The 15,733-nt window shown below is 36.3% G+C and overlaps 1 protein-coding gene and 1 pseudogene across 22 annotated transcripts in view; both read right to left on the reverse strand.

Moving 5' to 3' along the window:
- The window catches only part of ANK3 (ankyrin 3), a 563,084-nt gene that overhangs the window by 189,183 nt on the left and 358,168 nt on the right, over positions 1 to 15,733 (reverse strand). For all 22 annotated transcript variants that reach the window (XM_039871876.1, XM_039871871.1, XM_039871870.1 and 19 more), the window contains 3 exons: positions 5,703 to 5,804; positions 5,210 to 5,308; positions 4,926 to 5,024 (listed from right to left, as the gene is read on the reverse strand). In XM_039871876.1, coding sequence (XP_039727810.1) covers positions 4,926 to 5,024; positions 5,210 to 5,308; positions 5,703 to 5,804 — 300 coding nt within the window. The remainder of the gene's footprint in view (positions 1 to 4,925; positions 5,025 to 5,209; positions 5,309 to 5,702; positions 5,805 to 15,733) is intronic.
- LOC120609984 (uncharacterized) lies at positions 12,863 to 12,980 on the reverse strand (annotated as a pseudogene).

Consider the following 15,733-nt stretch of genomic DNA (forward strand, 5'->3'; position numbering starts at 1 on the left):
TTCCCAGAGCTATGAGGAAAAGTGAAATATAGTTAGGATTACCCTTATCATATTGCTGTCTATTTTCTGATTTTCTTATGTGACGAAAATAAAAGATCGTTTAATCCTTGGTTGACATAAATATCCCTTAAAATCAAAACAAAAAGAAAAAAAGCAACAATCCAAAATATTAAGGGAAAAAAAGGTACAAACCAATGTGGATTGTTCCTAGAGCTCAGTGCACTACTGAGTTTCTATCTTTCCTCATCAAATGAAGTTTTCAGATGGAAGGTTCAGATTTTAGGAGTGAACTTTTTAAGGAAAAATTCTACAATGTATGTTATTTTTTCAGACATAAATCTCAACCAGACTATTTATGTCAGTGGATTCTCAGCTGCAGGGCAAGATTCTTAAGAAACACTGGCTTACCTGCAAATGTCTGGCTTCTAACTCAATGTACGTCCACTGTTCTTGAGATTACCTTTCAGAACCAAACATTTCATGACCCATGAAGAAAATCCCAAATCAGGTACTGAGAGATTTAGGGGGTGCTATTATTCTTACGGATCTGGAGCTTCCAAGGAGTGAGTCTCAAGAAGCACAACTCTTAATCTATTCCACATGCCCTTCTGGCAATTGCGGAGAGCGAAATGCATAGAACTGGAATTACTCAGAAATAAGATGGAGATAAGAATCACAGCAAGATGGAGCCTTGTAAATAACTGTTTTCCACAATAGCTTTTCCTCTTCTTTTTTGCGTGCTTGCAATCCGAAAGCCATTACCTGAAAGCTGGTCATTTTCTGAATGGTCATATTTTTTCATATTTCTTCAGTTTTATATATTTTTATTGATATATAAATCACATACCAAAAAACTCGCCCTTTCAAAATGCACAATTTTGTGGTTTTTTTTTTAGTATGTCCACGAAGTTGGGCGACCATCTCGCTATCTAATTCCAGAATATTTTATCATCCCCCAAAGGAACTATTCCAGGTCCACTCTTTATCCCTCTGAATTGTTTTCTGCCAAATCCCCCCTCCCCATCCTTGAATAACTTGCAAGGATCTTATCAAAGGGCAGTCTTACCCTCTAGCTTCTGTTCAGATTCTTTCACTCTCCACTTTCAACTATCTGATTTCCAAAGCTTTTCAAAAGCTTCTTCAGCCTTCTAGTCTGTGTTCCCCATCTAATTACAATAAATTTCTTTTTTTTTTTTTTGCTTGTTAGTTTTTTAATCCAAATAACACTAATTAATGCAAACTTCATCTGTCGAGAAAGGATCAATAAAGTATGAGAACACATACATATTATTTAGTTATGGTTCTAGGGAGCTAATTGTAAGTATCTTTGGGAAAGAGTGAATAAAAACATCACCATTACTCTCAAGTGCAAAGAGGCTTAAAGCACAAGGAATTCAATATGCTGTCATTGGACAACCTGCAGCTGAAATGATTTTCTGTGAAACAGCACCTAGATTGGAGAATGGTCAGATTTTAGGGAAAAAAGTGTTATTTTTCTCTCTTAAGAGAAAAAGGTGCACCATAGTTTTATATTAATTTACAAACCTAGGAAATTTCCAAAAGAAAGAGCTGGCCAAAAAGGAACATATGGGTGCCCAATTTACATTTTCTTTACTAGCAACAATCGACCCAATTCTCAAAAGGCAGGGCAGCTCCATACTGAGTGAATATGCTCTTTGATGTCTGATTTTATCCAATATGCTCAATACTTTCTGCTATTAATGTGTACTGTGGTGTTATTATAAGAATGAAATTCTGCAGACTTATAATTTTATAGGTAGTACTGAGGCATGCTGCCTAATACCAACAACAAAAAAAATAAAATAAAATGTCCTCTTGTTATTTCATCTAAGTAGAGGCTTAAATTTCATCCATGAAAATTCTTTTCCATTCTAGTTTCCTATGGCCAGTCTTTGTTAATCATAAAGTGCTGCTCGTAATCAAAATGTTAAGGACATGATGATAGAGCTACACGAATTTACATGATACTGACTTTTGCAAAAGTCATTAGAGGTGTGCTATAAGGTCAAAGGTCAGAGACACTTCATCTGGATAACACCTACTGTTTGCTTTTTTATAAAAAGACTTTGCTTCTTTTGGTGCCTTATAGTAGAGAAAAAAGACAAAGAAGAAGATAATAGTGAGACATCTTTTGAGATGGCCATTTGAGATTGTTGCTGTACTTAGTACAAAGTTTTTAAGGACTTAATCTAAGTAGAGTTCTTTATTATCATAATTATTCAACCTGCTTTCTTTCTCAGGGTAGGCCTAAACGATTCATGGGATGTTAAATATTTGAAAGAGTTAACGGAAGACCTAAGATCAAAGCCATGACAAGAATTAGTGTAAAATATTATCTACAAATTCTTAGTTTATAGACTTCCAGTTTATAACACCAGAACTTGATATTTCCCGATGTTACTTTTATTTTCAAGATAAAGAGAATTTTTATATTTACGGAGGGTGAGGGACACACTTTGTACTATTTCTTGCTGGTAAAATTTCACTTAGACAGCAATGCTGTCTTTCTTGAATAGTAATATTCCTGTGATGTTCTAATGTGCTCCCAACTATATGGAATTTAAACTCATTTTACGGCATTATTGCTTGTTCTTTGTAAGAGTTCCTATTGAAAAGTTGCTACCAGGAATTATCATGGAAACTCCATTCTGCTGCATGGCCATCTCATTACTTATTTTGTCCTCAGAACAATGCAGTTCAGAAAGCATATGGAGACAGGTGTCCAGATGAAGGGAGACAAGCTCTACTGTGAACTGTGTGGCACAGGGAAGGCCAAGCACAGCTGCAAGGAACAGGGAATTTCACAGCCTGTGTTCTTCTCCCTCACTTCATCATCAGTAGGGAATGTGTACAAATTGAAATCAAATCTGGTTAGGATTTTACTTCGACTGCAGCTTCTCCCAGACATTGCTCTAAACATTAGTCAACAATGGGTACAATGTTTAAAAGAAGGAGGTTTATTTTTTTTTCCCCTTGGGGGTTAAAAAAGGACATGAAACGGATATAAGTTTTCCCACTCTCTCAGATCTTAACAACACTTATTTTCCAGTAAAAAGTTAAAACCATTTGACAAAATGGTTTAAAAGCCTGATGCTTCTTTTGTAGTCGGCTCATCTGTATCTCTCTCAAAGTACTGTACTTGTCAATATTTGACTTTACATCTTTCCTTGCTGGAAAAGTGTTACTACTGCAAGTGAACTCTCGTTGGGAATCAGAGAAGTGGAGTAGACCAGGTAACAAAGGTCCAATCACAGGGACCTAGAAAGAAGTTAGACCAGATACACAAGAAATCATGTGGTTGGAAACACTGTGCAGTTTCTTTTTCAAGACATTGATATTAAATGGCTTTACAGCTATCATTGCTATGGCTGCAATAACAAGGGAGGAAGTCACTGCAAGTCTGTGGATCCATAAAACATAAGAGGCTGCTGGCATCCAAAGACAATCAGCACCGAAAAAGGCTGAGGAAATCAAGTGCACTGAAAATGGAGTTTGAAGGGCCATAGTAAATAATGAAAAATGTTTGACTGAGACTTCATTTTGAAAGATACAACTAGAAATTGTAAAAGCAAGTTTACATGATTTAACAAAATGTAGGTTATAACTCCATTCGCATATGAGTTCTCAGAATGAACAAAGACTAAGCCAAATATGATTTTTGTGGAAAAAAAGTGAGTGTCATTTCTCCAACAAAATTATATTGTAGCTTGGCATCCTTCACTTTTCCCCCTCACAGCATAAACAAGAAGATAGTCTTTTTGCAAAAAGTATTTGAGAACCGAAGGCCTCGCCTAATATTTTGTGTCATTTAATTTTTTGACTTTCAAATCATTCTTATTTGAAATATCTATCAGAAAATCATCCTAATTCTCCCACTCTGTCTGGTCTAATGCTGCCAGAAAGCCACAGACCCACCCACAGCTTAGCCGGGCATCCAGCAGTTCTCCAACATCACTTTCCCTGACTTCATAAAATACTATTTTATCTTTTGCAAAACTTGCAATTTTGTTCTATAATCAATTTGTTCAATATCCAACACCCTGGAGTAGACACTGACAAACCAGGATAGAAGTCAGCATTCGACTCGAAGGAATGTTTGAGTAGAGACCAGCTTTAAAAATGATCAGGTCCTCAGTGAATATTTGTGTGTTAAGATTATTTTCTTACACAACCTCGTGTCCATGGGGACTTAAACAATGAACAATTTGGATAATGGGGGTCTATATTTTTAAACCAATGAAGTTGATTCTTTTAGACTCAAACTCTATTAAATGTTTATCTATTGGTGGTGTTCTTAGACCTTCATGCAAAACTCAGAATTTATGGGAGGACCTACTGAATGAATTATTAGTATATATTTATTATAAAGAATCTGGAAATTTTAAAGTTTGAGGACTTTTAAAGTTTATTCTGCTCCTTTTCTTTCTTTTTAATTTGTTTCAGGGGACAACAATGATGCCTTAGTAAATAGGAATTAAGTAGTGTCTTCCCTTTTTCCACTAGATAGAGCTCTGATATATTCTGAACTTTCAAAAGTGTCTCTTCATTTATAGGTATTCCCACTTCCTTTGTAAGTTAATACATGCTGAGGCTGGTCCTCAGTAAGAATCATAAAATAGTATAAGACTCTGCATTACAGATATCCTCTTAAACATTTGTATCTATGACTATCAGTCATACGTAAATTGACAACTTTTAAATATCTCTACCTCTCACACATGTATTACAAATGAGAATATATATATATAAATTTAAATAATCTGCAATAATATAACTATTCATTGAATATAGCTCCTAAGTATTGTATTCTTAGAGAATATATGAAACAAGCAAGCACTTGACCAGAAGAACATTGTTTTAAATTATAATAACAAAAGTACTTTGCGATAGAATTGTTGGTTTACCTGAGATTGTGCATTGACGTTGGCTCCATTTGTAACCAAGACCTTTACCACCTCTGCTTGCCCAGCCAGAGACGCTATATGCAATGCTGTATTTCCTTTCTGTAAAATGAAAAGCAAGACATATCAACTCTCCCATCTTTCTCTCTCTGTTTTGATAGTTTAGAAAATGTCGAATCCCTCTGTTTTAAGTTCCTCAAAGAGAACAAAGATGCCCCAATTCTTATCGAGGGCTGAATCTTCATTGAATCTGACAAGTGGTAAAAAGCATTAAATGGAAGACTGACCTTTGTAGCTGCATCCACATTGGCTTCTCGCTGTAGCAGTTCAGAAACAACTTCTACATGGCCTTCTTTGGAAGCAAGATGGAGTGCATTCAATCCATTCTGATTAAAAGTGAAGGTAAAGCTTTACTCAGCAGGTTGAACACAGAGCAGTAAATAGTCTACCAGGAACTCTGAAGAAGGTAACTGGCCGCCAACAATCACTTGTGTACAATACAAGAACTTGAATTAGGAATAATAAAAAAGTCCCTGAAAATTAGATGGGTTGTTCTAATATCATTACTCACTGAATTTTAGGAATTATTAAAGGATGTATACCTACATTTCTGAGTGCTTCTCTAACAAAGCAGAGAATAAATTGATAATTTAAGAAGATAAAGAGAAAAAAACGAATAAAAGAGAAAGTGTTGGTAATATCTAATGAAAGATTTAAGGCGTTTAAAGTCTGGATTTTAAAAATTTTAACCCAAAATAAAAAACAATAACCACAACTGACCTGATTGCAAATGTTGATGTCAACTCCGTTTTTTATGTAGTCAAGGGCCTTTTCTAAGTGTCCAGCTCGAGCTGCTCTTAAGTAACTTGCGTTGGCATCAGACTAAAATAATAAAAAAACAATTTGATGAAAAATGAAACTAATATGCATGTTTGTAACTACTCAGTATACAGCCCAAACTAAAAAAAAAAAAAGTAAAATTGAGATTTTAAAATTGAACTACAGACAGTCCTAGTTTTATTGCACTTCACCAATGGTGCACAGATTGAAGGCAAGAGCTTCCAACAGCAAAAAGATTATAACTAGCTTTATTGCAATACTCGCTTTACTTTGGTGGTCTGGAACAGAACTTATAATATCTCCAAGGTATGCCTATATTGTATTTCTCACATGAAAACACTAATAAAAGGTCTTTGTAAAGTCACCAGGAAAAGGAAACATTTTTTAAAGGTTAGTTTCAAGTATACAAAGTTACCCCTTGTATAATGTCATAGTGATTCTGAACTGAAAGAGAACATTTACCACTATTTGTGGGCACCTTCGGTCAACATAACAATTTCCAGAGAGTCAAGAGAAATCCTATAACTAATTTCCTGGTGGTTACATTAAGAAAACCTCATTACTTTATTGTATTAGAAATTTAATATCTATTCCATTCTTTTCAATCTATCAGAACCAATTTTGCAATTAATAGCTTCACAAATATATTTAATGTCGTTAAACTAGTTTAACAGGAATTTGTGGGTAATGATCTTCTCCTGGATTTTCCTACAGGACATAGCCATATGTTAAAACAAAGTTGTATTTGAAAAGCATTTATAAATGTCTATGTCCACACAGATTGCAAAGTATATTTTCCATATAGTTTCAAGTTAGCGAAGGCCATAGCCTGAAGAAAAGCATTAAGAAATAAGTAAATACATATAAATTTTTACAGCAACAAAAACCAAACCTGTAAGTCATTCACTGAAAATTTACAACTCTGAACTACTGCTAAACTCTATTACCTACAATTGCACAGTTGAAACTACCTACTACTGAAATCTTTAATAGAAAGAAGAGAGAGGAAGGACAGCAAAGTTAGGCTTGCACAATTTGTAAAGGAATCTTGTTTAATGTAGAAGAGTACAGAAGCAGGATTTCCTGAAAGAGCAGCCAAGAACATCTCCTCACTGGTTATAAATGCAATTATGCAGGATACGGCTTCAAGGAGGAAAGTGTCTTCTTTCAGCCATTTGGCAAATACCTCTCCCAAAGCCCCTTTTCACATGCCACCTCATCTGTAAAGCCTTTCCAGACCTCCCAGGCAGAGTTTAATTGCTCGGTGTTCCCAGAGCATTAATTTCATTGAGCTCTCTTAGTATTTATCACACAGCATCAGTTTTTGGTATACCTGCCCTTTATTCCTCCCTAATTGTAAACCCTTAGGAACATGCAGAGGCAGATTATGGGGGAGGCAACTGGAAAGCCACCAAGACACCAGTCTTTGAGGACTGCTAATTCACCCCTGGAAATGTAATTGAGATGAAGGAAATTCCATCCATCAGAGGGGTCTTTGGTTCTGGTGTGGGTCAATTCAATAAAAACTGACTTGCTCAGGGCCTCAAAGGAGAGGGCACTGCCTCTGGGATCTCCACCCTTCCTATTTATGGCAGTATTCCTGTCTGAAGGAACACTGCTTCCTCTAAATCAGGGATTCACAACCTCAGCACTATTAGCATTTTGATGTGGGGGGTGGTCCTGTTGACATCAATGTCTGTCAGTATCCCTGGCCTCTACCGAACAGGTATCAGCACTGTCCTCTATTTGTGACAACCAAAAATGTCTCCAGGATTGCCGATTTTCTGGTGGTGGTATGGGTGGGGCATAAAATCTTCCCGGTTCAGAACCACTGCTCTAAATAAATAGTAAACCAATTTATTTAACGACTGTAGAATTTAATAGGCTTAAATCTTTGTCTTGCCTGGATTGCCACATGCCTTGACCTAGCACAAGGCAGTGACTTTATGTATAATATTCATCTTTCTGTCTCCTCTGCAACTAGAAGCAGCTCTAGCACATAGCGGGTGCCTATAAATGTTTTGTGAATGAATCGAAAAAAATTGTGTGGAAAAAACTATTAATGGAAATAGTACCTGGAACAATACAGGAGGCTTTAACAACAACAATAGCTATTTAAGTTGAGAATCTGATATGATATAAAGCTGAATATATGAGATCATTGAATAAGCAATTGAGTCAGGTATCTGGGAATACATATAGGCATTGCTAAAATAAAACTGGGATTTGAGTTGAGTATGCAAATCATTTTATCAGAGCAGAGGGTCAAATGAGAGGAAGACAAGAGATATAGGTTCACATCAGACAAAGGACAAATCGAAATTTCCTGGAATTTAAAGAAAAATAAAGTACAGTCTTTAAAGAGGTTCGCTCTTTGAGAAGGTTAGCTTTCTCATTTGGATTGTAAATTCAGTTAGAAATAAATTAGCTATGCAAGGATGGTTCATTATGCCATAAAATATCATCTTCTTTGTGCCTGCTCAATGACTTAGTAGTGAATTTGGCCAGAAGGGCTCTGATGCTGTTCTGAGAACAAATGACATCAGTCTGCCTGGATATTTCAATGCCAGAGATAACAACTATGAGTGAAGCATCCCAAACTCTGTTTTACTCTAAACTCTGACTTTTGAGTACATAAAAACAGCAGTTAAGTTCAGAATGAGCTGTCCTAATTCAAGGAAAGCCTCTGTTGATCCCAAATCTGAAACGATTTGGCAATTTCATATACTGTCCATTTTCCTCTCAGATTTTCTCAGAATTTTCCCACTTAACGCTCTAAAGCAAAACAAGACACAAACAACTTAAACTAAATCTTCTAACTGAGTGGTTCTCTACCTATTTGGAGTTGGGAGTCTTTTGAGAATAAGGAAAGTTGCCAACAAATTCCTTTCTTTCACAGTTGCATGTATATGCATATAAACACACCAAATGTGCTGTATATAAATAAGTTGCACATCATTTAATGAGGCTCAGGATGGCTAAGCCTGCTCATGGATTCATGTTTACGAACACCTGTTCTAATGATTAAGAATTCTCTGGTAGATACCTTTACTGGATCTATTTTACCCAATGACCCTGGAATCAAATAATTCTCAGACATAGCTAATTTATCACCTGAGAACTTTAGAAGGAAGTTCATTTTCTTCACTTTCACTTTTCTCAGCCCTCTCTTACATACAGACAAGCTCAACACACCAACAGATAACAATCAGCCACTTTATAATTTAAAATATGGAAGGAGAAAGAGAGAAGATAAAAAGCAAGAAGAGTGGAATGAAGACCTTGAAGAAAATCAGCAACTTAGGAAGTGAAGTTACTAAAGCCCACAGAAAAAAGAACAAGAAGTTCCTCATTTTACCCCCACCCACCTGCAAGCAATGCAGCCATGTCTTCCTTCCACAAATATTTGTTAAATATCGACGGTGTGCTACTTGTGACATCTGGCTGAATTAGTGCGAACAAAATAGATGTGGTACAATTTAAGACTCATTTGCCTTCATCCCTGTCTCTTACACTTTTCCAAATCATGTTGTTTAAGTGGCAGGGTAAACAAATAATGGATTCTTCAGTATTTTTTTCTCAAATTCTGCCTATTACACCCATACAATTTTTTTTTATTTCCCTAATCTTAAAAAACGGCATTTTTGTATCAATGGGCTGCATCTTCTAGCTGTCATTTCATCAAATAACTTGGGGCTACTCTTAACGCAGGCATAAACTGGCTTTGAATCTTGAGCATCCTATCAAAACAATGTCATTTTAAAGCCAGATGTAGACAAATTATTATGGAAGGAAATTAGGTCCCATGAGAAGCTGAGCTCTGCTACATGGAAGGTCATACAGAGAACACCACCATCTAAGGTGTGAGTTGGCACAAAATGAATATAAGCAGACTGGTCAGCATTTTTTCCTCCTGAATGATCAAAATCTGAAGTAAGAATTTGGAAAATGAAAGTGTCTTTCATCATTATTTAATATCTTATCTACTTAGCCATTTTACTAGACAGGAAAGAAATATGAGCCACATGTACTTTTCAAGGAAATAGCTTCAAGGATAGAGTCAAGTATTATTATGAATTAAACTAATAACTTAGCATTTCCACCTGTACTAGAATATTAATATTATTCAGCAGAAAGCAGTGATAGAAAAGAATAAGCATTTCCTGAGTGTTAACCTCAGTAAGACCCAATACTTCAAACCTCTGACTACACGCTATGTACAATATCACGGATATTTATATTATTCACTTAATATATCAATTGTGTAAGTTCTTAGATTAACTTAGTCCTTATAATATTTCTACGAAGTAGTCTAGTGGGCTGAAGAGTGTCCCCACAAAATCCAGGTCTATTTTGAAACTTTGAATGTGACATATTTGGAAATAAGATCTCTATAGATATAATTAGTTAAGGTGTGGTGATACTTGATTAGAATGCACCCTAAAAACCAACAGAAATGTCCTTATAAGAGTAGGTATACAAATACCGAATCATTTTGTTGTAACCTGAAACTAATGTTATATATCAATTAAAAAAAAAAAAAGAGGTGAAGACACACAGACATAGGTCACGTAAGGATGGAAGTAGAGATTAGGGTTATGATGCCACAAGACAAGAACACCAGGAGCTATCAGAAGCTGGAAGAGGCAAGGAAAAATTCTCCCCTAGAGCCTCTGGAGGGAGTGTGGCACTGCTGACATCTTGATTTTTAGACTCTGGACTGCGAAACTCTGAGAGAATAATTTCTGTTTTAAGCAAGCCAGTCTGTGGTGGTTTGTTATGACAGCTCTAGGGAACTAATACAAGCGGGTACTATTACTAGCTCCATTTTATAGATGAGGAAACTGAACTTTAGCGAGGACGAATGACTTTCCCAGGGACACACTGACTGTGAGTGGCAGGGATATTAACCGAGTTAGTGGGACTCCAGAGTTGGCTGTTAATGACTATTCTAAAAAAGGGCTTAATAATTATTGGTCTATAGCTTATGCTCAATAACTCTTGGTTCATTCATTCATTCATTTTCCATCAATCAGCTCATCTATCCATCTAGCCACTGAACCATCGAATTAACTATGTAGGTACTTTCACGTTTATCCTCTCTAGACCACAATTTCTTAACTGAATTCATTTCCAGAGTTCAAGACCAGGCTAAGACCAGTGGATTGCCAGAAGAAATGCAGATTAGAGACTCAGTGAGTAGATAAGAGCTCTGCTCCACTGCTTCTAAACCTCAGGAGGCAATTTCTAGGGCCTATTAATACCTCATCTACCAATCCTTTTTCTCTTTCATCTCATCTTCCCAACTATCTGGGAACCATGTGAAGGGTAAGATTATGTTTCCTGTAAGCTTCAGGTTCCTTTTCTCTACTGGTGTCTTGTCCTCTGCCTATCAATGTATTCAGGTAGCTGGGTTTTTTTGTTTTGTTTTGTTTTTAAATCTTTCCTTTCACTTTCTACCTCGCACCCCTTGTAAGTGATGCTCTCTATCAATGTCGTGAACTGGTTAATATGTCTGTATCCCAGCTATTCTACTTACTAAGAGTGTTACCTTTGGCAAGTTTCTTAACATCCATGTACCTCAGTTTTCCGTTCAGTGGGAATAAAATAATCTACTGTTAGAATGAAGTTAGAGAATTCAGGTAAGGTGATGAACAGTCTGAGTACAGAGCCAACATTCGATAAATAATTATTATTTTATTTTTAAATTACCCTGTAACCATCAAACATTTTGAGGAACTGATTTAGACTCACACTTTATACTAATTTGAGGTTCTGGCCATATGGCTTCTCTTGCTAGTCTAATAAAGCCTGGCTGTACAATATCGCCAATGACCATTTGATGACAATTATCACATTATGTCATTTAATTTTAATTCTCTCCTCTCTTAATGTTGAGCCATTTGATACATACATTTGATACACTAATCACCATTTGATACATACAGCCATTTGATACATACATTTGATATACCAATCACCTTCTCGTTCTTGCAAAGTTTCCCTTTAGCTTCTCTCATCTTTTTGTTCACTCCTTTTTGTTTTCTTACGGTCTCGACCCATCACTAAAAATTGGGCCTTTTGCATGTTGAGAACTCACATTTCTTTCCTTCTTGTGCTCATTCCCAAAGTGACCTCATCACTACCATGACTTCTACCATTCTTAATCCACCACTCTGTATCTACATTGTGCTCATCTGTATCCCAAAATATTTCCACTTCCATATCCCACAATTGACTCACCGCAACAGCAATAACAAGTGTTCAATGAGAACATATAACGTATCTGGCACTGAAACTAGGTACTAACGATAGAGATGTGAATAATAAGTTCCTTTGATGTCCTTATTTTGATTTAAAGGTCCCAAGATTATCCTAGCTACTCAGGAATACAACTTTAGAGTGAATCTTATTTTCTTTGTCATCTGTCCCTCAACCCTCTTCCATAAAGTTACATGTAAGCATCTATTAAATATTCTGTCTCTGGGATTTTTATAGGTTCCTTCCTCCTTTAAAAAAATATTTACCATAATGCGTATTGGACATTCAAGAGTACATAAAACATATACGAACAGTTTAAAGAAAAATCATAAAAGAAATACCCACATACTCGTCAGCTCAAGAATGAAACTTACAAGTAACTGTGCATACTTCCAATGAGCTCTTCCTTGACTGGCTCTCCAAAGACATCTTCCGTTCTAGTTTATCATTCTCAAGCCTTTCTTTCTAGTTTTAACAACTATATATATATATACCTTCCTAAGTATTACGAAGTTGACTATCTTAGCATATTATATAAGTGGAAGCACACATTATGAATCATTCTGTGACATACTTTTGTCTAATGTTGTGTTTCTTAGCATCATCCACACTGACATGTATAAAGGTCGTCAATTTATCATTCCTGCTTGCAGAAAATTCCATTATGTGATTATAACACAATCTATTTATGTACTATAGAGTGGATGGATGTTAGTGTTGTTTCTAGTTTGGGTGTAAGATGAACCGTGTTGCCATCAACATTCTGGTCACTAGCTCTGGGGCACAGAGGAAACGTTTTTTACATATTTATTAGCTCATTCTTTTTTTTTTTTTTTTAACACCTACAGCACCTGTATTCCTAGCTGGTCTCCCATCCAAGTACTAACCAGGCCCGACCCTGCTTAGCTTCCGAGATCGGATGAGAATGGGCATGTTCAGGTTGGCATGGCTGTAGACTAAAGGTATATATTTAAAATAGCATCTTAAATGGTGAGTCACTGGGTGTGTGCTTATTCAACTTTACTAGTTAATGACAAACTTTTTTTCCAAAGTGATTTTTACCAATCTATACTTTCCACAGTTTGTGATTATTGATTGTGAGCTTATATTCCTTAGAAATTCATCTTTGGGAATTCTTTTGGAATTTAAGATTGCTTCTGCCGGTTTCCTAGAGGTACTATCAACCCCAAAAGCCTTGAGGGTTTTTGGTTTTTAAGACTATACAAATTTAGACCAAACTGGTATAGAAATGAGGAATTCCTTGTGGTTACAAATACTTAGGGGAGAATTTTTTCCCTTTCCATTTGGTAACAAACTGAAACATGCACATTTTTGTTATACTCTTCCACGTGGTGGGTTTACTTTCTGTCCAACCTTATATTTGGGGCCCAGCTTAATGAGGGGAGGTCTCTTATTAGACTGTCCATTCTGGGCATGTTCTAGGCTTTGTGTCCTATGTCTATGCAGCCAAGTAAAACTGGTTATTGCTGGAAATATGCTTAAGCTTTTTTTTTTTTCACCTTATTACTTGTCCAGCTTAGGTCCTAGCCGTGTAATGTCTAGATTATTCTAACACCACCAGGAGGTTGTAGTCAGCACACTGCCCCTAGTTGAGTATTCCAGAAGCACCAACACTATTCAGGGGCTCTTGAGGAGCCACTGAAGGTTCTGAGAAAATTCTGACAAGGATGAGAGCTGCAATTAAGTGAGGGCCGACTACAGGTCAGGGACCTCACTAAGCAGTACATATATTATTATACACACATTGTTATTCTTTAAAAATCAATCAAGATGGGAACTTTTATTATAGATGCAAAAACTGAGTTTCATATGTTAAGTGGTTTGCCTAAGGTCACGCAGCTCATATGTAAGCAGCAAGAATTGAAAGCCACAACTTCTTGATAATAAGCCCAGCTCTTTCCTCAATACCAGCAGTTCTGTGGAGCCCTAGGGTTCAAGAACACTGAGATCAAGAGTAAGGCTGAGTAAGCAGAGTTCCATATGCCTACCTTTAGTTTCATCCTAAATAGATCTACTTTTACATGTTTAAATACAGTTGATGACATGCTTCACTTGTAAAAATGTTCCTGCTTTTAAACCATAGTATTCAATCAACTTCTATGGCATAGACTCTGAGGTCCTTTAAAACCTGCCCCAAACACTTCCAGCCTTTACTAAAACATGAATACTGATCTTGAATAAGTAATCCAGATGGCTTATTATTCTTTAAGGGCTTATTACTTCTTGATAATTTCCCTGGCAAGGTGACTTCACTCAGGATACCCCTTTGCCAGTAATGCTCATCACCACTGCTTGCGCCTAATCTCCCATCAAGAGAGTCACCTACTAAATCCTACATCCAGCTCAAATGTCACTTCATCTTTGCTGTTTTCTCTGTTAAACACTGGGCATAACCCCTTCTCTCTCCAGATTCCTATAGCACTTAGTCGGGTCAGCTTAGATGCCAGCTATCCCTTCAAGATTGCACTGTAATCTATTTTAGGGCAGGTCCATGTCCTGTTCAGAGATTATTTTTGAATAACAAACTCTTAGCAAGTGCTGAAAAAAGAAATGTTGATCTCCAATGTATAGTCCCGTGCTCTAACTATTCTTTAAGAAGCAAAAGCCTACACCAATTTAACTTGGAACAAAAAAGTCTGCTTTGTACCTTCTCCAGTCTCTTGTTCTCTCTCCATTTCACTAGATGAAGAAAGAGAAAGTCTAGTCACAGAATTAGGAGTTCTTCTAAACTTCAAGAGAAGATAAAAGAGTGAGTCTGAGTTTATTCTGGTTTCTTAACTCAATTTAGGCACATAGCTTGATTTTTAATATGCTTGCTGGGATCACCTATGGAGCAATCGTTTTGTTTTAGCAGTTAACTGACAAAAAATATGCAGGTAAAGTCTGCATTCTGTTGCGCCTGATGAATCATAAAGCATTTAAGTATCCTGATATAATCATTAGGCATTTATAATACGTGAGGCATTTTCCATAGATTGGGACATACTCATTCTCAGAAGTCTGTGAAATCTGTGCTGTTATCATCTGCTTTGTGGCAGATTAGAAAAATCAGGTTAGGTAATTTGCCAAAGGGAATTCTTCTAGAAGCAGAACCTGGATTAGAACTCACGTCCTTAACGTGAGTTCTGTCCTTAACCCCTACTATCCAATGCCTTTCTTGGCTGTTATTCCAGAGTGACATAAAAGAGAAGAAGGAACTTAAATTTGCTAACTAAAGAAGTAAAGAAACATCAGCAACAATTATTCAGAGTCATCAGAGAGGCAGGTACTCTGCTAAATTACCTTGCATATAAGAATTTAACAATCCTCAATACTGATATTTATATATTTTAAAAGAGAAAATGGAAGCTCCTACAGTCAGATAGTGTTGGAGCTGGAAGTTGAATTCAGATCTGTGTGATATCACATCCCAGGGATATATTGCTGGAGTATGGTAACTGTCTTTTTAACCAAACTCTCTCATTTACTATTTCTTTTGTCTAACAGCACTGATGCCCAAGTATAGGTGAATTTTCTCTGGTGGTTCCTATTAGTAGTCAATTGTATTTTCTTCTCTAACATGTTTATGTCAGTTGTTCTGGTTGCTGTAATTATGTATTTAATTAGGTATTATTTAAACTATGAAATGGTACATAGAGAAAGAGTATTTTATGAAAATAAAATTAAATTCTTTGGAAAGACTTATTAGA

Source organism: Pteropus medius, unplaced genomic scaffold, assembly GCF_902729225.1.
Source record: "Pteropus medius unplaced genomic scaffold, Ma_sr-lr_union100, whole genome shotgun sequence".
Lineage (NCBI taxonomy): Eukaryota > Metazoa > Chordata > Mammalia > Chiroptera > Pteropodidae > Pteropus > Pteropus medius.